The 22495-nt window shown below is 47.8% G+C and overlaps 1 protein-coding gene across 1 annotated transcript in view; it reads left to right on the top strand.

Moving 5' to 3' along the window:
• The window catches only part of LOC135221895 (presenilin-1-like), a 281752-nt gene that overhangs the window by 133457 nt on the left and 125800 nt on the right, over positions 1 to 22495 (top strand). Inside the window, exon 2 of the mRNA XM_064259872.1 lies at positions 19414 to 19596. Coding sequence (XP_064115942.1) covers positions 19414 to 19596 — 183 coding nt within the window. The remainder of the gene's footprint in view (positions 1 to 19413; positions 19597 to 22495) is intronic.

The following is a 22495-nucleotide window of genomic DNA, read 5'->3' as shown; positions in this document are numbered from 1 at the left end:
TATGATACAATAAAGTTTGTTCATAACTTACCTGGCAGATAATATATAATCAACCCGTACCCACCACTCCCCTCAGGAGACAGTGGCACTAGAAAATGGGAATGGTTCCTGATACCCGCCTCCCAGCGGCGGGAGTGGGTACTAACCACCTGATCTCCCACTGTGTGTGTCGTAAGTTTTGAAATTCTGTCGGACTTCGGAGAATACAGCTAGTATATATATATCTGCCAGGTAAGTATGAACAAACTTTATTGTATCATAACAATATCATTTTTTCTAATTACACAAACCTGAGGTCCTTTACATTACATTGTATGCCCACCTCATGCCACTCCTCAATCTGATGCTAGGGGCAAAAGCAAATTGGAATATTCATGTCCAATCAGGAAGGTACTCCCGTCTACCAGACAGGTAGTTAACTGCCTAACCACTTTGTTTGAAAGTTCAACAGCCATTTCTGGACTTCACCATAAGTAATTCTTAATGTAAAAGACCTAAGCTTTGTATAGTAGTTATGAAAAGTACAATTTACTTTAAAAATTTGTGATTTGTTCATGCAACTTACCTGTCAGATATATATATAGCTGATAATTTCCGACACCGACAGAATTTAAAACTTACGACACACGTAGTGGGAGTCAGGTGGTTAGTACCCATTCCCGCCGCTGGGAGGCGTGGTATCAGGAATCATTCCCATTTTCTATTCATAATTTTTCTGTCGCCGGTGTTGTGACATCGTTTACAGCACCTCCGTCTGGATTTGGAAACTTTTTGCTACTTGAGTATCCCTTTTGGTCCTTTTTTTTGGATTAATTGATTGGATCGGTGGCTAGGCACACGTTATTAGTGGATTGATTTGATTTTGGTTTGGACTTTTCTTGGAATAATATGTCAGGGTCTAGTACAGCTAGCGCTAGGTTCTGCTCTAGAACTGATTGTAGAGGTAGGCTACTGAAAGCTTCAGTAGACCCACATACGGTATGTAAGAGGTTGCAGGGAGCATGAATGTGGTGTATGAAAGCCGTTGCAAGGAGTGCGAAAGACTAACAGATTCTGAGTGGAAAGGCGTATGAGACCTATCTTAGGAACTTGAAAAGGATAGGTTAAGGAGGTCTTCCTCCAGGAGTGTTTCAGGCGTTCAAGATATTAATGTTTCTCCTGTTAACCCTCCTTCTGTTAATGCTCCTAACCCTGTAGTTTTGCCTCCGGGCCCTGAAACAGTGTCTGTAGAGATAATACTATTTATCCTTAATATTGGAGTCGATTCGTAATCTAGAATCAAAAGTGTTGGCTCTTGAGAGCAAAAGTGTCGTGCAAAAGTGGCAGTGATACCCCTTGTGTAGTGGAGGGTGCGTCAGATCGGCCTCGTTTCGCCTCTAGGCCTGGACTTCTGCTTGACTCCCAGGACCTGGGGAGGGAGCATGTCGAAAGCCGAAGGAGGGTTACAAGGAACCCCCACCGATCTGACGTGCCTTCGGCAGTTACTGATGAAAATCCCCAGACTGCCAGGGAGCGTGCGCGTGCACGTCTCCTCAAGGAGTGGTTTTCGTCATCGGAGGCTTCATCCCCACGTAAAGGGTGGAGTTCTCAAGGTGCTTTCACGTCCGCTGAAAAGGGACGGCGCGTAATGTTGACGCTTCACGTCCTAGTTCTCCGCTTTTGCGATCTTCGCCTGACAGTGCGTTCGCTGCTTTTCCGCCGCAGAAAAGGGCGTAGAGAGTCTTCGGACTTGGATTCAGTTAGCTCGTTGCGAGCGATACAGTCGCTCCAGAGCTCGGAAGACGCCGTACCTGGGAGGAGGAGGGGGGCGTCCCCTCGCCGCTCCCTGCTCACAGGATCAGTCCTCCCCGGAGCAGGAAGATTCGCCTAACAAGAGGATGATTCAGTCACTGCAGCAGCAACTTCAGGACGCTCTTGCTGCTAGAGAGTCTCTTCCGCGTCGTAGGAAGGATGCTGAAGCTTCCTGTGAAGAAGTCAAGACCCGCTCTTTCTCCTCGCTCGCCTCTCTCTTCGTTCGAGTCTCCCTCTAGAGGATTCGTTCTGCTCCCCAGCAGCTCTCTAGAGGAGGTGAGAAGTCGCTTCTCGCTCTTCAGGATGATATAATCTCCCGTTCTCGCAAGTCTTCGCAGCCTGTTTCGCAAGCAAGCGACGTGATGGACGCCTGAGCGCGCGTTCTTATGCAAGTGGCGAGCGTCGCGTTCAGTGCCGCCAAACTGCGCACCTAGTTGTGATAAACGTTGCACCAGTGAGCTTGGCAAGTTCCGGCTCGCTGACTGGACGCTCGGCGCACACCAGTGGAAGCCAAGCGTGCACTAGTGGACGCTCGGTGCGCGCCAGTGGACGCCAAGCGTGTGTTGGAGATGTCGAGCGCGCACCTGTCGGCGCCAAACGTGCGGATTCGGACGCCAAGCGCGCGCTGGTAGACACCAGTTCCTCACCGATGCAAGTTCAGGTGGATGAAGGAACCCTTCCTGGTCGTCAGTTTTCTTCAGAGTTTCCTCCTACTTCTCCAGTTTCTGAGGAAGGAGTTAGCGATGATTTAGTGGAAGCAGAGGAAGAACAGCAAACAGCTACTGTCTCATCGGACTATAAAGTTTTGATGCGTCTGCTACAGTCGGAGTTCGGAGAAACTTTTCAACCGGAAGCCCCTCGTACTCCTCCTTCTCAATTTTCTTCTTTTAAGGCAACGAAGGCATCGGGGTTCATTAAAATGAAGAAGTCGCTTTCCACGAAGCAAGCGTTCCGAAAGTCAATGAGTGGATGGAGAAGAGGAAGCGTCAGGAAAGTCCTCTTTAGCTTTTACCGCCTTCAAGACTCTGCGGTAAAGGAGGCATGTGGTATGAGACAGGAGAGGACATAGGCGTTAAACTACCAGCCTCTGCTCAAGGTGACTTTGGGAGCATCGTAGACGCCTCCAGAAGAGCCCTTCTGTCTTCATCAAAAGTCACGGGACCCATAACGAGTTCGACTTTTCACCTAAAAGGCCTTTTCAGGACTCTAGAGGTCTTCAACTTTCTTGACTGGTGTCTTGGAGTTTTAGATGCCAGGTCAAGGAGTTCTGATACTATTAGTCTGGGGGAGCTGTCCAGCGTACTTTCTTGTATGGACAAGGCCGTCAGGGATGGTTCTGAGGAGTTGGCTACGCCACTTTAGCTCGGGGGATTCTCAAGAAGAGAGCGCTCTTTTGTAACTTCACGGCCAAATCCATCTTTCCAACGCAAAAGGCGGACTTGCTCTTCGCTCCTTTCTCAGACCATCTCTTCCCCCAGCTATGGTTAAGGACATAGCTTCAAGCCTTCAGGAAAAGGCAACGCAAGATCTTCTGGCTCAGTCTTCTAGAAGGCCAGCAGCTGCTTCATCTTCTGGAGCTTCGTTTGCCAAGAAATCGAAGCCCTTCGTGCTGGACCTTCCTCGAAAGCAGCCTCCCGAGGAAGAGGCTCTTCCAGAGGAAAAACCCCTGCTCCGTCAAAGAGTAGGAAGTGATTCGGAAGTCCTTCAGACGCCGGTAGGAGCCAGGCTTCTTCGATTTCGCGAGAGCCTGGAAGAGAGAGATGCCGACCCTTGGTCGCTGGATGTCGTGAGGAAAGGGTACAGGATCCCGTTCTTGAAGTCGCCCCCGCTATCCTCAACACCAAAGGATTTGTCTCCCTCTTATCGAGGAGAGAAGCAGAAAGTGCTTTTCGATCTGCTGGAACAAATGATCGAGAAGCAAGCGGTGGAACAGGTCTTCGACCTGGAATCACCAGGGTTTTACAACCGCCTGTTCCTGGTGCCGAAACATTCGGGGGGGGTGGCGACCCCGTCCTCGATGTCAGCAGCCTAAATCTATTTGTGATAAAGAAGAAATTCAAGATGGAGACGACTCAATCGTGCTGTCAGCTTTGAGACCGGGGGATTGGATGGTCTCACTGGACCTCCAAGACGCGTATTTTCAGTCGTCCCCATCCATCCCCAATCAAGGAAATACCTGCGATTTGTCCTAAGGGGAAGGTATTCCAATTCAGGCACTTTGCTTCGGTCTGACCACAGCGCCGATGGTTTTCACCATTCTAATGAAGAACGTGGCAAGTCTGCTTCATTTGGAGAATATACGGATCTCTCTCTACCTAGACGACTGGCTTATTCGAGCTTCATCGCGGGAACGGTGTCTGGAGGACCTGCACACGACCATGACGCTAGCAAAGTCCCCTGGGGCTTCTGGTAAACCTCGAAAAGTCGCATTTGACTCCGTCTCAATCTTTAGTCTATCTGGGGATTCAGATGGACTCAGTGGCTTTTCGGGCTTTTTCCGTCCCAGGGGCGACAACTTCAATGCTTGGAGAAAGTGGCGACCTTTCTGGGGAAGGAAACATGCTCGGTGAGGGAATGGGATGAGTTTGCTGGGGGGACCATTTCCTCACTGGAGAAGTTTGTTTCTCTGGGAAGGCTCCACCTCAGACCTCTTCAATTCTTCCTAGCCAACAGTTGGAAGAACAAGCAAGATCTGGAGGCGATCTTGTGTTTAACGAGAGAGGTGAAGGATCACCTAAGTTGGTGGTCAGATCCTCGGAAGCTCGCAGAAGGGCTCTCCCTCAAACTTCGGAACCCCGACCTAGTTGTTGTTTTCCGACGCGTCGTCCACGGGTTGGGGAGCAACACTAGGAGGGAAAGAAGTGTCGGTCACCTGGAGAGGGAACAGGTGTCCTGGCACATCAATCTGAAAGAGCTGTCAGCCATTTATCTGGCTCTCAGGTTTTTCCAGGAAGAAGTATCAGGCAAAGTCGTTCAGATCAATTCGGACAACACCACAGCGCTGGCATACCTAAGAAATCAAGGGGGAACTCACTCGCCTTCTCTGTTTGCCATCGCAAAGGAAACTCCTGTTGTGGCAAAGCGCAAGAAGTCACGATCCTGACAAGGTTCGTGTCAGGAGTACAGAATGTTCGGGCGGACCTTCTCAGTCGGCGAGGACAGCTGTTGCCGACAGAGTGGACCCTTCACCAAGAGGTTTTGCCAGTCGCTGTGGAACCTGTGGGGCTGTCCACAGGTGGATGTCTTCGCAACGTCCAGGACGAGAAGACTTCAACTCTATTGCTCCCCAGTTCTGGACCCGGGAGCAGTCGCAGTAGACGCCCTACTTTGGAGTTGGTCGGGCCTAGACATATACGCTTTTTCCCCCGCTCAAGATCCTCGGGGAAGTGATGAGGAAGTTTGCGGCATCGGAAGGAGCGAGGATGACACTCATCGCACCCCCTTCTGGCTGGCAGCCGACTGGTTCACAGAGGTGATGTCCTTCCTGGTAGACTTTCTTTTCGAGGACTCTACCCTTAAGGAAAGATCTACCTCGAGACAGCCCCACTTCGAGAGGTACCACAAAAACCTCCACCCCGCTCTGAGTCTGACTGCGTTCAGACTATCAAGAAGTTGGCCAGAGCGAGGGGTTTTTTCAAGACCTGTGGCGAAGGCGATTGCCACCGCAAGGAGGCCCTCCTCGATCGCTATGTACCAATCGAAGTGGGCTGTCTTCAGATCCTGGTGCAGGAAGAAGGGCATTTCCTCCACCACAACCTCTGTGAGCCAGATAGCTGACTTCCTTCTTCATCTGAGAGAAGAAGTGAAGTTGGCTGTTCCAACTATTAAAGGCTACAAGGAGCGTGCTTTCTGTAGTCTTTAGACACAGAGGACTCGATTTGTCTAACAATAGGGACATTCATGATCTCATTAGATCGTTCGAGACTAGGAAGGTAGTCCAGCCTAAAGTACCCTCGTGGAACTTGGATGTGGTACTCAAATATTTGATGTCGAGTAACTTCGAACCGCTTCATTCAGTTTCTATCAGGAATCTGACGAAGAAAAACGATGCTTCCTAACCGCTCTGGCGACGGCGAAGAGGGTTAGCGAAATTCAGGCCATTAGCAAGCAGATTGGCTTTTCAGAAAGTAGTGCGGTGTGTTCTTTAAGTCCCATGTTCTTAGCAAAGAACGAGAATCCTTCCAACCCGTGGCCGAGGTCCTTTGAAATCAAAGGGTGGCAGATATAGTTGGAAACGAGCGTGAGAGATTCCTGTGTCCTGTCAGGGCTCTAAAGTTCTATCTGCAGAGAACTAAAGCTTGCAGAGGTTCATCGGACAATTTGTGGTGTTCAGTGAGGAAACCTGATCTTCCTATGTCGAAAAACGCACTGGCGTTCTTCATCAGGAATACGATTCAAGAAGCGCATAATAAGTAGTGACAGTGATTTAAAGCTTCTGAAAGTAAAAGCTCACGAAGTGAGAGCTATTGCTACTTCAGTTAGCCTTTCACAAAAATATGGCCTCTCAAAGAAAATATTTTGAATGCCACATTTGGAGAAGCAATTCGTGTTCGCTTCACACTACCTGCGGGAGGTGAAAGTGACATACGAAAATTGCTTCTCCTCGGGGACCATACATTGCTGCAGACACTGTTTTGGGGGCAGGAGGTAACACTCATCCTATCCTTTAGGGATTAGGGGGGTTTTTAATTTGTGTTTATGGTTGTGGGTGACCGCCTGGGGCGGGTCTCCCTTCCATTAGCTTAGTTAAGTGGGATACCTTTGGTAAACTAAGCCAGGTGGTGGTATTTTTGTCTCGTTGCCCTCATTAGTATGGTCCATGGTCTAGTCACGTCGTGGTCTCAGCCCCTGTTGACAGATCATCTGGAGTGCACAGCTTCATAGGTCTCTACCTTGCTGGCAAACTCTAGTAGCACAAGCAGACTTACGTGGACAGTAATCACGAAGCCAGCTATGCTAACAGGTAAGGAATCAAGATATCAATTATCTGCACATATGTGTTTCCTAAATCCTCTATTCTGTCTCTCCACCACCAAAGGTGGGATTCAGCTATATATATATCTGACAGGTAAGTGCATGACAAAATGATATTGTAATGATACAATTAAGTTTGTTCATACTTACCTGGCAGATATATATAATTAAGTACCACCCGACCCACCTCCCTCAGGAGACAGTGGAAATAAAAATTCATGAATAGAAAATGGGAATGATTCCTGATACCCGCCTCCCGCAGCGGCGGGAATGGGTACTAACCACCTGACTCCCACTACTGTGTCGTAAGTTTTTGTACATGAACTTCCCTGCCAGATATATACGTTAGCTATAGTCTCCGACGTTCCGACAGAATTTCAAATCTCGCGGCACACGCGACAGGTAGGTCAGGTGGTCTACCTTACCCGCCGCTGGGTGGCGGGCGTATGAACCAATCTATCTCTCCAGCCAGATTTTTTTTCTGTCGCTGAAGCGATAACAACTGTTGTCGTTTCTTCCGATATCTTCTTCATTTCTCGCTTGCCTGGAGATTGATTTGAACATTTTGGTGACGTATTCGCTCTATGTTGGCTTGGCATACGCTGATTGTGGACCGTTATTGACTTTGCGCTGGATTTTCTGTAGAAATGTCTGATTTTGATTCTGTTTCCAAAACTCCGGTTTTGTTTAGAGTATGTGTGACCGATGGATGTAAGGTGAGGTTACCGAAAGCTGCGGTGGACCCTCCACACTTTCTGTGGTTAAATGTAGGGGGAATGAATGTTCGTTTAGTAACCCGTGTCAAGAGTGTGAGGTTTTGAACGAAGATGAATATAAGGCTCTTTCTTCTTATATTAGGAAACTTGAAAGGGATAGGGTACGTAAAGCTTCTTCAAGGAGCTCGAGCAGGTCGAGAATGAGTGAGAATGAAACTAACATTAATGTAGTTTTAGAAACCTTCCTCCCAGGTCTCAGCTCCTGCTCCCCGCACCGAAGCCGTAGATTCGTCTTCGGAGGCGGCGGCCTCAAAAGCTTCCTTGTGTTCTAAGGAAGACAAGAATCTTCGTACGAGCAAGGTAAGAGTGTCAGTGATGATAAGTGCAGTGTACCCAGTGATGTGGAGGGTGCGTCTGACCGGCTCCTTAGTGCCTCCAGGCCTAGACCTCTTCCAGACTCCCAGTTCCAGTGGAGGAGGAAAGTCGAAAGCCGCAGGAGGGCTAGGGAGAGCCCCCACCGGTCAGGCGTCCCCTCGGCAGATCCTGAAGTTCGCTCCCAGGCTGCCTTGGATCGTAAGAAGAAGAATATTCTTCGCCAGTGTTTTCGTCATCCTCTTCTCCTTCGCCGAAGCGTGGGTGGAGCTCTAAGGAGGCGTCACGCCCGTTGAAGAGGGCTGCGGAGGCTCCCTTCAGTACGTTAGCGTCCAGCCCAGAAAGACTTTTCTGATGTAGCTTCCTTGCAAGCAAAGAAGCCTAGGAGATCCGGTGATCGCCCTCCTCTCCCGCGCCTCGCGCTGAGCTTGCTTCGGAAGAAGATCCTGGGGACTCTCCTTCTCGAGTACTAGCGGGCCTACAAGCTCAGATCACAGCCTTGGCGGACTCCTTGGCATCGAGATCGCGTAGAAGGAAGGATTTGTCTCTCCCCGATCAAGAGATCGAGGCGCGTTTCGTCGGAAGAGAGCTCTCCTTGTAATCGGCGTTCTCCTTCTTTTGAGGATTCTTCTACTCATCGTAACATTTACGAGAGGAACACCACTCCCGCTCGGAGGTGTCGAGACGCCATTCGACGGATAGGCGCTCCTTGGACTATGAAGATTTTTCCTCAAATCGGATTCCTGCCTCGGGTAGACGCTCAGCCCCCTTCTGTTTCTCCTTCTTCTAGAGTTCGTGCAAGAAGAGAGAGTCGCTCAGGTCATAGAAGACTTGGTTCGTCGTCGCCGTCTCTCTTTCTTCTCCTCGTCTTCTCAGAGAACCTAGGGAATGCCCTTCTGAAAGTAGGCGCACTTCTCCTTCCGACTACTGTAGTCGGGCGTCGGATAACGTGACTGGTAGGCGCTCATCGCATGGAGTTCGCTCCTCCCCTGTAAGACATCAAGAGTCTAGTAGGAGCCCTGCTCCTGGTAACGTCATTCTTTTAGTAGCTGTTCGCCTGGAGAAAGACACCTTGATCCTCGTTTGCTTCGTTCTCCTAGTAGGCGCTCTTCGTTCTCTGAGACTCCCTACTCCTCATCGGTCTCCTCTTGCTAGAAGTCAAGAACGCCTCAAGCGCCCTGCTTCTGTTAGGCGCTCGGAGCCGTACAGACGTTCTCCCCTCGGTAAGGACCAAGATCTCGCCGAACGCCCTGTCCGTTTAAGCGCTCGGAGCGTAGCAGCCCGCTCTCCGCTTCGTAGGCATCAAGAGCCTCTCGAACGCCCTGCTCCTGAAAGGCGCCCTATTTTTAGCAACGTTTCGCCGCTTGGTAGGCGCAGGATTCCACTAGCGCCCTGTAACAGATAGGCGCTCGGCGCCTAGTAGCCGCTCTCCTCACGATCGGCGCCAGGATCTTAGCAGGCGCTCTCCCTCTCGTAGTTTCCCTAGGGATAGACGTGTCTTTCTAGAGAAAGGAGTCCTTCCTCTTTTGATGTTAATTAGTTTGTCTGCACTTAGGAAGGAATGCGAGTTTAGACAAGAATTTTCGGATAAGCGTCCGTTCTTTTACAACTCGTCGTTTCTCCTGTACGCCCATATCTACTTGGAATCTCTCCTCATTCAAGACGTTTGTCTCCTTCATCGCACTGTACCCAGCTAGGAAATATCTAAGGATTCTCATAAGGATCCTCATTCCTCGTTCCTCCTCATCCTCGTTCTCCTCTTCAAGAAGACAGAAGCCTCTGAGGAAGAAACTAATACATCGGCAGCAGTTTTCTTCGTACAAGAAGCTCACAGAGCTTCTCCTTCAGGAGTTCGGAGAGTCTTTGAGCCCTACTGCTCCTCCTTCTCCACACTCGTTGTTCTCCACAGCGAAAGCAACGAAAGGATCTTCGTGTGTGAGAATGAAGCCGACTCTTTCTATGAAGAAAGCGCTCAAGAGTTTCGGTTCATGGATGCGCACTAAAGAGGAAGCGGGGAAAACAATGTTTGCCTTCCCTCCGTCGAAGCTTTCAGGAAGGACAGGATTTTGGTATGAGACAGGAGAACCCTTGGGACTGGGCCTTCCGTCTTCAGCTGACGCAGATTTTTTCGGCACTAGTAGACGCCACTAGAAGATCAGCTTTGAATTCGGCCAGAACAACGTGGGCAATGAATGAAATGGATCACATTCTAAAAGGCATTTTTAGAGTCTTGGAAGTTTTCAACTTTCTCGATTGGTCCCTCGGAGTCCTAGCCAAGAAACTCAAGGACCGGACACGTTTCTCCGGAGGATTTTGAATTGTGTCTTATCCTGTATGGATAAATCGGTGAGAGATGGGGCCAGCGAAATAGCTTCACTGTGTTTGGAGCAGGGGTCTTGAAGAAAAGATCAGTATTTTGCTCATTTTTAACAAAGTCGGTCTCACATGCTCAGAGATCGTCTTTGCTTTTTGCCCTCTCTCTACACAGCTGTTCCTAAACACCTGGTTCAAGACATTTCGAAGACTCTCTCTGCCAAAGCTACGCAGGACCTTCTAGCACAGTCTGCAAGGAAGCCGCGCCCTACCTTCCAGACTAAGACAAAGAAAGCTAAGCCAACCTCTCAGGAACCCTTTCGAGGGGCATCTACCTCTAGATCCTCTTCGTTCAGAGGTCGGAAACCAAACAGAAGAGGGAGGACTTTTACGAAGTCAATCAAACCTCCAAGTAAGACTCAAGTCCCTTCAGACAAACTGTAGGCGCCAGGCTTTTACAGTTTGCAGAAGTCTGGGCCCAGAAAGACGCAGATGCCTGGACCCTGTCAATTTTGAGGAAGGGCTATCTAATCCCGTTCTCTTCGAGGCCTCCCTTGACGAATACCCCGAGGGGAGTTGACGGCCAGATACAGGGACCCCATCATGAATCAAGCCCTCCGACTAGCGGTAGATCAGATGCTGGAAAAGGAGGCGATCGAACTAGTGGCAGATCATCTTTCGGCAGGCTTTTACAACCGCCTGTTCCTAGTTCCGAAATCCTCAGGGGGATGGAGACCGGTGTTGGATGTAAGCGCCCTGAACTTCTTCGTCGAAAAGAAGAAGTTCACGATGGAGACCACTGCTCGGTGTTAGCAGCACTCCGTCCAGGGGACTGGATGGTGTCCTTGGACTTACAGGACGCTTACTTCCACGTACCAATCCATCCTTCCTCGAGGAAGTTTCTAAGATTCATGATGGGGGGAAGAATCTTCCAATTCAGGGCCCTGTGTTTTGGCCTCTCCACGGCCCCCCACGGCCCCCAAGTCTTTACGGCCATCATGAGGAATGTGGTCACAATGGCTTCACCTGGAAGGGGTGAGGATTTCGCTCTATCTCGACGATTGGCTATAAGGGCCAATTCCAGAGATCGTTGTCTGAAGGACTTGAAGAAAACCCTGGATTTGACTTATTCCTTAGGACTTCTGGTCAATCTGCAGAAGTCAAGTCTGATTCCCGCTCAAGAGTGCGTTTATCTGGGGATCCGGATGAACTCTCTGAGTTTTCGGGCTTTTCCGTCACAGGAGAGGATAGCCCGGGGACTCGAAAAAGTAACAACCTTCTAGGGAAAGAAAGAATATGCACAGTGAGGGAGTGGATGAGTCTGCTGGGGACGCTCTCCTCACTGGAGCAATTTGTTTCCCTAGGAAGGTTGCACCTGAGGACCGCTCCAATTCTTTCTTCATCGGAATTGGAGTCGTCCTTCTCAGGATTGAAGTTCTCCCTGTCAATTACTCTTCAAATCAAGAAGGAGTTAGCATGGTGGGCGGATCCCGACAAGTTCTCGCAGGGACTGCCTCTTCAATCCCAGAAACCCAACCTGGTGTTGTTCTCCGATGCGTCGGAAACAGGTTGGGGGGCGACTCTGGAACCAAGGAGGTGTCAGGAACCTGGATGGGGGACCAGTCTTCCTGGCACATCAACAGGAAAGAACTAATAGCCGTGTGGCTTGCTCTGAAGGAGTTCGAGTCACATGTGACAGGAGCAGTTGTGCAAATAAACTCGGACAACACCACGGCTCTGGCATACATCAGGAAACAGGTGGGGGGGGACGCATTCCTTCTCTCTGTACGAAAACAGCAAGAGATCTTCTTCTGTGGACAGAAGAAAGGGGGATAAAACTTCTCACCAGATTCGTACAGGGAGAAAGGAATGTAAGGGCAGATCTCCTCAGCAGGAAAGATCAGGTCCTTCCCACAGAGACACTGCACCACCGATGTTTGCCAGAGCCTTTGGAAGTTGTGGGGCAGGCCTCTCTTAGACCTGTTTGCAACTTCAAAAAACAAAAGACTGGATCTGTATTGCTCTCCCATCTCGGATCCAGGAGCAATAGGGATAGACGCTCTCCTACTCGATTGGAAAGGACTCGATGTATACGCGTTTCCCCCCTTCAAGATTCTGGGGTTGACTTTAAAAAAGTTCGCAGAGTCAGATTCCGTGAGGATGACTTTGATAGCTCCCTTTTGGCCAGCACAAGATTGGTTCACAGAGGTGCTGGAATGGCTAGTGGATTTTCCAAGATCACTTCCTCTAAGGAGCGATCTACTCAGACAGCCCCACTTCGACAGGTACCACAAAAACCTCCCCCGCTCTCAGTCTGACTGGCTTCAGACTGTCCAGAAACTGGTCAGAGCGAAAGGCTTTTCGTCAGCAGCTGCTAAGGCAATCGCTAGAGCGAGGAGGTCTTCCACATTTACGAGTGTACCAATCGAAGTGGGATGTCTTCAGAAGATGGTGCAAGAGGAATAACGTTTCCTCTTCCAGTACCTCTGTGAATCAAATTGCAGACTTCTTTTTATTCTTAAGACAAGAATGGCTTAGTCGTTTCGACGATTAAAGGCTATCGTAGTATGTGTGGCGAATGTCTTCAGGCACAGGGCCTCAACTTATCGGAAGATAAGGACCTACAGGACCTTATTAGGTTCGTTTAATACAACGAAAATGCAGTATCCTAAGACACCTAGCTGGAATTTGGATGTAGTCCTTCAATTCCATTGGGTCCTCTAGGTTTGAACCCCCTAATTCAGCCTCATTCAGAGACCTTACCAGGAAGACTCTGTTTTTGATGGCTCTAGCTTCCGCCAGAAGAGTGAGTGAGCTTCAGGCGATTGATGGTAATGTGGGTTTTAAGGAGGACTCTCTCATTTGCTCTTTCCTTCCTGGTTTTCTTGCAAAGAATGAGAACCCATCAAGTCCATGGCCCAAGAACTTCGAGATTCGTGGTTATCTTCTTTGGTAGGAGAAGAACCCGAGAGAACTCTTGCCCAGTGAGAATGGTGAAATACTACCTTAGAAGAAAAGAGCAACTGAAAGCCAACCGAGAGGTCTGTGGTGTTCAGTAAAAGAGCCTACTCGTCCATTGTCGAAGAACGCATTGTCCTTCTTCTGAGAAGCCTCATCAAAGAAGCACACGGAATCCTGCAGAGAAGAACATCTTAGGCTTCTTAAAGTGAAAGCACGAAGTTAGAGCCATAGCAACTTCTCTTGCTTTCAACAAGAATATGTCCGTGCGAAATCTGATGGAGACAACATTCTGGAGATGTCAGTCAGTGTTCGCGAACCACTACTTACGTGAGTGAGAATCACTTACGAAAAATGCTTCGCCTTGGGCCCGTACGTATCTGCGGATTCAGTGCTGGGGCAGGGAGCTGGAACTCATCCTGTTTAGTAGTATAAATTTTTCCCCCTTGTATGTTTGTTGTTGGTTGCCTTAAAGAGGATGCATGAAGGCATCTCTTTAGGTCGTAATACTAATCTTTAGTAGTTTGGTTAGGTGGTCTGATGAGTGTGGCTCCTTGCAGTAGTAGTGGTTAGGACCTGTTAAGATAGGGACGAACTCCCCTTTAACAGGATCCGACTTGGATTCTACCACACAAAGGGATCACATATCCCAGTGGTAGATCCGAGAGTCTTTCAGCATCAGGTCACGTCCTAGCTGTAGCTCTCCAGGCAACGCAGACTCAGAGATATCAATGAAGTCTTCTGCCTGAACAGTAAGAACCAAGGTTTTTATATCCTACAACATCAGTTGTTTCTTATCTCTCCTTATTAACTTTAGCTGTCTCTTACCCTCCACCAAGGGTGCCAATCAGCTAAGTATATCTGGCAGGGGAAGTTCATGTACAAAAATGATATTGTTAAACTACAATAAGTTTTGTACATACTTACCTGGGCAGATATATACGTCTAATGGCCACCCAGCCTCCCCTCAGGAGACAGGTGAAAGAGAAAAAATCTGGCTGGAGAGATAGATTGGTTCATAGCCCGCGCCACCCAGCGGCGGGTAAGGTAGACCAACTGACCTACCTGTCGCGTGTGCCGCAGAGATTTGAAATTCGTCGGAACAGTCGGGAGACTATAGCTAAGTATATATCTGCCAGGTAAGTAGTACAAAACTTTATTGTAGTTTTTTAACAATATCATTTTAAATTCTGTGTGTCGGAAATATCAGCTATATATATATCTGCCAGGTAAGTATGAACAAACTTAATTGTATCATTACAATATCATTTTTACTTTTAAAAGTTGTGATTTTTCCAAAAGCTCCCGTATTACACTGCACATGCACAATAGCATTTCAGGATTGCCAGCATACAATAACATATCAGTTTTGAGGTTAATTACAGTTGACCGACAAAAAATGGTAAATTGTTAATAAGCAACCAAAATACATAGAAAAAGTCAATTTCCAAGGTAATACCCAATGCAGAGCAACCCCATAGTTCTACCAATTGTATATTTTATTGTCAAGCAAAGCCTAGGTTCACTGAATGTTTAGGCAAAGCACAGTGGTAGCCTTTAGTAAAAGTCAGGGGTCTTTGCAGCTAAGCCCCCACCCTCAACCCCACTGCACGCCAGTGATTGGCTAGCTCTTAAAAGGGGAGCAACATCACACTAATATTCCATTTGATTACCAATACGGATTTGACTCCGATCGGTCATGTCGACCTCCATGCATGAATGATAATAACCACAAATTAAGTCCCTGGAATTGTGAAGTCTGCAATTGATATCTCCAATAAAAGATAGTATTTGTTCCTACTCACAGATATAAACCTTTGGTCTACAAATGGGAATTGCAGCTCAAGCTGGGAACAGGCGTTTAACCTTTCAAGGTATGCATCTACGTATACTTTACTTTCGATCGCCAGCAGATATAGAAATGTCTCCTTTGCCCGACTATCATTTGACTACCTTTCATATTTTCTTGTTTGTTCCTACTCAATATACAAACAGTCTATACAAGAGGAATATGCTTTAGCACAACTTTACTTTCGACCACCAGCAGATGTAGAAATGTCTCCTTTGCCCGATTGTCATTTGACTACGTACTTTTCATTTTTGCTTGTTTGTTCCTACACAATATACAAACAGTCTTTACAAGAGGAATATGCTTCAGCACAACTGGAAATGGCCACTTAACTCTTAAACAAGGTGGTTAGGTAGTTAACTACCATCCAACTGGAAGGAGTTCCACCCACCCAGACGGTAAGCATTCACTTTGTTTTTGGCCATCGTGCTGTGAGGAGCTGTCCTTCTACCCTTTGCCCTGCCTGCTGTTTCTCTGTGTTATCTTCATTCCCAGTGAGAATGGTGATTGTTTGTTTGTTCCTACACAATGTGGTTAGGCTGTTAAGTAGTTGTCCGGTAGTCTGAAGTCCCGTCCTGACTGGACGTAAGCATTCCAATCGACCATTGTCTGGTGAAGACATGTTGCTGCACTCTCTGTCTGACTGCTGTTGTGCTGTATTTCATATCCTAGTGGGATCTCTGTTTTTTTGCTTATGTTGTATGTGTATTTGGGATTATATTGAGAATAATTCAAACCCACTAGACCGATTTAACTTGTGATGAGAGTAGTTCTTGGACTCCTGTGCAGTGGGTGAAGTTTGCGAGGAGGAAATGTTATCAGAGGAAAGGCACCAAGTAGCTGTCTGAGGGTTACACACCTCCGACGACTCCTTCGGTGCCTAACCCTTCATCCTCGGTTCTGTCTCCCGGGAAGCTTCCCCATCTTGTCTCCTCTCCTAGGGTGGAGGCCTCCTCTTCATCCGATTTGTTGAGTTAGGAGGATGGAGTGGAGAACTCGGTGCGGAGGCCTCGAGTCGCTCCGAAGGAGTTGAGCTTCCCTTGGGTGACAAGAAGCCCCCCTCCCTAACCCAACTGCCCCTTCTCCAGGTGTGGTGGAGGAGCAACCTTCAGATCTGGCAGTGGCTTGGCATTCATTAGGCCTAGTTGGGACTCCATCACTGCAGGTCTTGCTGTCTCACCTGGCTGCTGCAGTGATGATTCATGTAGTTGAGACACCCACTACCACCTCCATCCCCACTGCCGTCTTTGCCGAGGTCCTGCATATGTTCCTCTGTCATCACCTGACGACTACTACACCCTCGATGGTAACAGGGACTGCAGTTCACCTTCCAGCACCTTGATTCGTGGCACCTCTCCCTCCTGGCTTTGTGATGCCCCTGACTGTCATTACTGTGTCTGCTGCTCCTGGGGGCTACTCCTCTTCTGCAGATGTACCAGCAGTGGTGGAGCCTCTCCTTCCCCCTGTGGTTGCTCCTACTCCAGTTGTCCACGTGGCCCCTGCTCCTGATTTGTCTTGCCATCCTGCTGAATGAAGGACTTTGAAGGAAGTCGAAAAAGAGATCATGTAGAGTGTCCTCCTCCTCCTCCCAAGTCCTCTCAGTCTTGAAAGAAAAAAATTGCCTCTCTGCCCCAAGAAGTCTCAAAGTGAAACTTTTAGGAATCTGTTTCTCTCTTCAGCAGAAGCACAGGGTTCTCTCCTCAGCTCTTCCTCACCTGCTGGTGGAGGTACCGGTATGTAGGCCTGTACCAGGCCTTCAGGATCAGGAGCCAGTACGCTCTGTTAGTTCAAAGAAGCTCGCTTCCAAGCTTAGTACTGTGTCAGAGCCTCGGTCTCACTAAGATACCCTTAATGCCCCAGCCTCTGCAGAGATTCGCACATCCCAATCTGCGAATGAAAGATCCCCTCTCCATACCAGTGAAGGCACAGGGTAAGAAAGAGAAGAGGCACACAGGTGCTTCAGCTCTCCCTGCCAGTACCTCAACCAGTACTCGGCCAGAGTTCTGGACTTTTGTCTCGGTGTCTGACTGAGCACCTGGAGATGTGAAGAGGGGGCACGTTGTGAGAAGAACGAATGCTCTCATCAGCAGGCTGTTCACTCGACTCCCAGTCCATTGTCGAGTGCGCATGAGAAGGGTGGCTTGACCGAGTCAAAAGTTCAGCATGAACTGGAGGAGTACCGGTCTGCCTTGCAAGAACCTCTTCACTCTTCTCAGGATAATGCCTCGCCAAGGCGGAGGCGTTCTAGACCCATATCGCAGTCATCACCGCTGGTTGGTGATCTTATATGGCTTATCTCTCCTGACCGCTTGGTGGATAGGACAGGTGAGAGTGCCAGGTCTTCCTCACCTGTTCCCTCAGCCTCCTGGGGTTTTACCAGGAGGCACAGTTCAAATGGAGGACTCTACTGAAGGTTCTCAGAGGATTCCTGCATCTCAAGCTTATGTTTCTGGCTTGGTTCTTGGACTAAGCAGGACATATGCTGGAGTAGTGAAGGAAGGTCCTTAGGGGCATGGTGAAGTTCTCCCTCCCGAGGGGAGAGTAGATCAGTAAGACCACACCTTGGAGTGACTCGAGGGTCCTTTGCCTAAAGATGTGGACACCCCCAAGATACAGACAACGTTTGCAGAGATCATAGCACTGATTTGTCTGCACAATGATCTAGGGGAAGGACCTGTGGCTTCGTCAGTAGAACCATCCTTCTTGACTGGAGTCCTTGTGGGGGCCAAAGAAGGAAAACCCAAAGCTTCAGTGGGACTGCTGTGGTCTTTTCTTGCCAACGGGGTTCTCGATCAGGTGGATGATATTGTCTCCAGACAAGAGAATTCACTCAGATTGAACCATTCGGACAAGCTGCTTCCTCCTCCTCTGCCTCGCCAGAGATCTTCTCGGCTAAGCAGGTTGACCCGGGTTTAGTTCACCTAGACCCCAGCCATTCATTGCAGCATAGGCAATTTCCCTTTAGCAGCAAGAAGCAGCAATCCTGGAGGCTACCTCTCTTGCAGTTTTCCAGGCAGACTCCTGGCTGGACCTGTGGTCCTTCACGATGGCCAAGATAGCGGCCTCCTCAGGGTCTATGGTTCCTGGAAAGTATTCTGCTTTCAGGAGACTGTGCCAGTCTGGAGGTAGGGCAATTTCTTACCTAGCCCACCAGACTGCAAACCTGTGGGCAAACCTGGTTCTTAAGATGAGAGATGCTGCCTTGACTCACCTGACAAGGGCTTTGGGACCCAAGTCAGCTATGACCCTAAGGAATCGACCATTGTCGAGTTCCTCCTATCTCTTTCCTGGAGAGATGGTGGATGCTGCAGCGGACAAGCGTAGAGGTGAGGATAATGGCCACCTTGTCCGCCAGGCAGTGAACAGGTCATTGGCACCTTCGCATGTTGCTGCAACTCAGCCTTTGGTTTAGGCTAGCTCTTCCTCAGGCCCTAAGAAAACTCAGCCTTTGAAGAGCACTCCAGGGGCAAAAAACCCAGCATTCTTCTTTTGTTCCGAATTGTCCCTTTCAGCCCTCCTTTTCCTTAGGGAGGGCTGGTAAAGGTAACTAAGTGAAGAAGAAGGAAGTAAAACACTACAGGGAGTTGTTCCCCTGCAGCTGCTGCCATCAGTTGGGGGTTATCTGTCGTGCCATTGGGCCGTATTACAGCCTACGCTGAAAGTAATTCCTAATGTAAAGGACTGAGGGTTTGTATATCGTGTAGTAACAAAAGTGGGTTTGAATATTAATGAATATCAAACACAGCATATTCAATATATAAAACAATAAAAGATGAGATCCCACCAAGAAAAAGCAAGTTTAATGACAGTCAGGCAAGAGCTCGCGAAAACATGTCGGCATCACATTGCGGGCTAAAGCAAAGTGGAATCTTTACATCCTGGCAGGCAGGTCTCCCCGCCTACCGGACTGTAGTTACTGCCTAACCACCTTGTTCCAGCTTTGCTATAAGCAATTCCTATTATAAAGGACCAAGGGTTTGTGTATTGTGTAGGAGAACAGGTGTAATAAACCATCATCTGTGGTTGGGTCAGCCATTTGATCTATTTTTGTTAGAATGTTGACTTGCATATCAGCACGGGTATATAAGCTATCTTTAACAGTAGTTAAGTATCCAAATATATACTAAATTTGATTATGAGAATTTAAAGTTTACTATAAAGAATTATATAATACGTACGTGAAAATCTAAAGAAAAATATGGTTACTCTGTCATCTATACTGTGGAAAGGAAACACTTTCTTTTTACTCTTGACCTAATCAGGAAAATAGACCCTTCATGGAAAACTGACAACAATATTCCCAAGAAATGAATACGTACTCTCACTCTCTCTCTTTTTCATCAAAATACTATCAAAGCACATCTGAGAAATTGTTACTATGGTCATGGTGGGACATAAAGTATAAAGATAAAAATGTTAAGTTTTGTTTGTACATTGCAGAACATAGAAGGTGTTGGGCAGGAAGCAGGAGCTACTTACCCAACTGGTCATCCTAGAGATACTGGACCTCAGGGACCTATTCGTCGTCACCCAAGAAGAGGTGGAGCCGAAGGTGGAGGTGCAGCAGGGCCCCCAGATGGAAGAGATGGGCCCCATCCTAGAGACCGAAGAGAACAAATGCCAGTAAGTGAATTTTTATTATATTATGTGTCGAGAATTTTGCCCGACAATAGCCCATTGTTCTGGGCAGGGATACTCAGTCAATAGACCATAGCTTCGAACCAGTGCAACAAGATGGCGGCTACACCAGACACGAGTCCATTTTCTAATTTTATTTACAAAAATAATCTATAGTACAAAAAAATACACCCAAACTATGTAATACAGTGAACCCCCCCCCATATTCTCGCACTCCAGATTCACGGATTTGCAGATTTCTCTATTGAATATATATATACTATGTATAACCATTATGTGCAGAAAATTACCTGTTCACAGTATTTTTCTATGAGAAATTTACACAATTTCCTTTTTTTTTTTTTTTTGGTCAATTTTATCTTGAATTTTAACTAAAAATATATGTAGGCAGTTTTAAGCCTTTTTATAGGGGTTTCAACTATTTGTGGATTCTAGCTATTCGCAGGGGGGGGGCAGAGGTCTGGTATGCATCCTCCGCGAATACGGTGGGAACACTGTATTATGGTAACATGAAAAAATATAGGCATATTTAAAATAAATTTACACTAGTTCAAACTATAGCTGGTTTTACACAGAAATTTTTTGACGGGGAAGTCATCCAACAAGATATGTGAATGCATAAAAATAAATGAATCGCAAAAATCAGAGACGAGGATTTACACCGAGATGCTCGGCACATTCGTTTGATAATGAAGTAATATAGGCTACAGCTACTGATAACTTGCGTTAAGTTTGCTAGCATATAAATAGAACAAAGGATGAATTCTGGAGCATGTAGGGTTGAAGTCAAGGTGCAATATTTACGTTAATTTCCCACAAAATCACTTTTAAATAAGGATGACTCTCTCTCTCTCTCTCTCTCTCTCTCTCTCTCTCTTCCTCTCTCTCTCTCTCTCTCTCCACACAAGATATGTATATCATAATGGTAACTCTCCCTCTGTTTCACTGGAAGCGTTAAAAGAGTATGAACATAAATTAACATTTTATGCATTCAACTTACCTGTCAGATATATACTTAGCTATAGACTCCGTCGTCCCCGATAGAAATTCGAATTTCGCGGCACACTCTACAGGTAGGTCAGGTGATCTACCGCCCCGCCGCTGGTGGCGGGAATAGGAATCATTCCCCTTTCCCGTTTTCTAAGACAGATTTTTCTCTATCGGCCGGTGACTGCAACATTGTTTGTTGTTACTCCCTGATTTGATTTTCGTGTTTTTTTCATCGCTATTGATCTTCTAAGCCGTTATTTTGGTGACAGTATTGGATCTTTGGTTTGGCATACTCTTTCGTGGACTGTTATTTGGACTTGGTTTTTGGATTTTTCTCATAATGTCGGATTCTAGCTTTACGGTTAGAAGACAGTGTGTAAATGAGGGATGCATGGTGAGGCTACCGAAAGCTTCGGTAGATCCTCACACAGTTTGTAAGGGGTGTAGAATGAATGAATGCTCAATATCTAACACCTGTGATGAATGTGTAGGTTTGAATGAGGAAGAATGGAAGAATTTAAATTCCTATTTAAGGAAATTGGATATGGATAGGGCTAGGAAGGCTTCCTCCAGAAGCGTAAGTAGGTCTCATTCTAACGAGTCAATCAAATTAACACCTAACCCTAAACCTGTATCTTCTTCCTCTTGTACTAAGACTGCAAATCCAGCAACGGAAATTGCAGATCTTAAAGCTGCACTGCAAAGGATGGAACGTTAAAAGGTAAGCACAGTGATAGTGATTTAAGTGTCCCTAGTGCAGTGGAGGGTGCGTCTGATGGCTTCATCTCGCTCCCAGGCCTAGACCTCTTCCAAGCTCACAGGCCCAGAGAGAAGGAATGTCAAAAGCCTTACGGAGGTTATGGAGAATCCCCACCGAACAGGCGTCCCCTCGGCAGATTCTGTGACGGCCCCCGAACTGCCAAGGATCGCTATCGAAAAAGCATCCTAAAACAGTGTTTTTTCGTCTTTCAGATTCTTCACCTAATGTAAGGGGCTGGAGCTCTGATGAACTGTCACACCCCTTAAAAAGGAGTTGGAAGGCTGCAACTTTCCTGAGCTTTTCTCCGATGGATCTCCATGCGAAAGGAAGAAAACCAAATTAATTCCTAAACGCAAATCGGAGTCCCCTTCTGCTTCTAGACCTCCTTCACCTGAATCGGAACGGAAAAAGAGAATGCTGCTGCAAAATTCTACTAAATGTACAGGAGCAGCTCTCCGCTTTAGTAGGAGTTTTTAACAACAAAGGAGACTCCCAGAAAAAAGGACTCTTTCCTTCCGATAAAGAGAACTAAGGGAAGGAAAGAAGAATCTAACGTAAAAGTTGCGGATTCTACTCGGATGAGTATGAAGAATGCGCCAAAAGCGCCAACCTGGCGCAATGCGCCAGATGCGCTAGAATCTCCATATGAGCCAGAAGAGCCAGAAGCGTCAGATGCGCCAGAAGCGCCACCCTGCCGAAATGTGCCAGAAGCGCCACCCTGCCGAAATGTGCCAGAAGCGCCAGTCTGGCGCAAGGAGCCACGACCGCCAACCGAGCGCAATGAGCCAGAAGCGCCATCCAGGCGCCAGAATGTACGGACTTCTTCCAAAAGACAGTTAAACCAGGAGGATTTGTCTAGCTTTCGGAAGGATAAGCCTTTATCTGACAGGGACTCTAGGTGCCGCACAGGCAGCTGTAGCCCTTGTCAGGATATGGGTGGCTCCGTGGAAAGCGATAGGAGAGGACATTCTTCCTCTGACAGGAGAGAAAGGTGCCGCACAGGCGGCCTTCGCTCTTGCCAGGAGAAGGATAAGGTCGTGTTGCAGGATCAACCTATCTCTCGTAGGGGCGCACGTTGCCGCACTGGCGGTCGTCATTTGCAAGAGTGGGGCAGATGTTGCAAGAGACCCATCT

This window comes from Macrobrachium nipponense, chromosome 3, assembly GCF_015104395.2.
Source record: "Macrobrachium nipponense isolate FS-2020 chromosome 3, ASM1510439v2, whole genome shotgun sequence".
Lineage (NCBI taxonomy): Eukaryota > Metazoa > Arthropoda > Malacostraca > Decapoda > Palaemonidae > Macrobrachium > Macrobrachium nipponense.
Note: the sequence above shows the minus strand (reverse complement) of the source record. Positions and strands in the feature narration are given on the sequence as shown.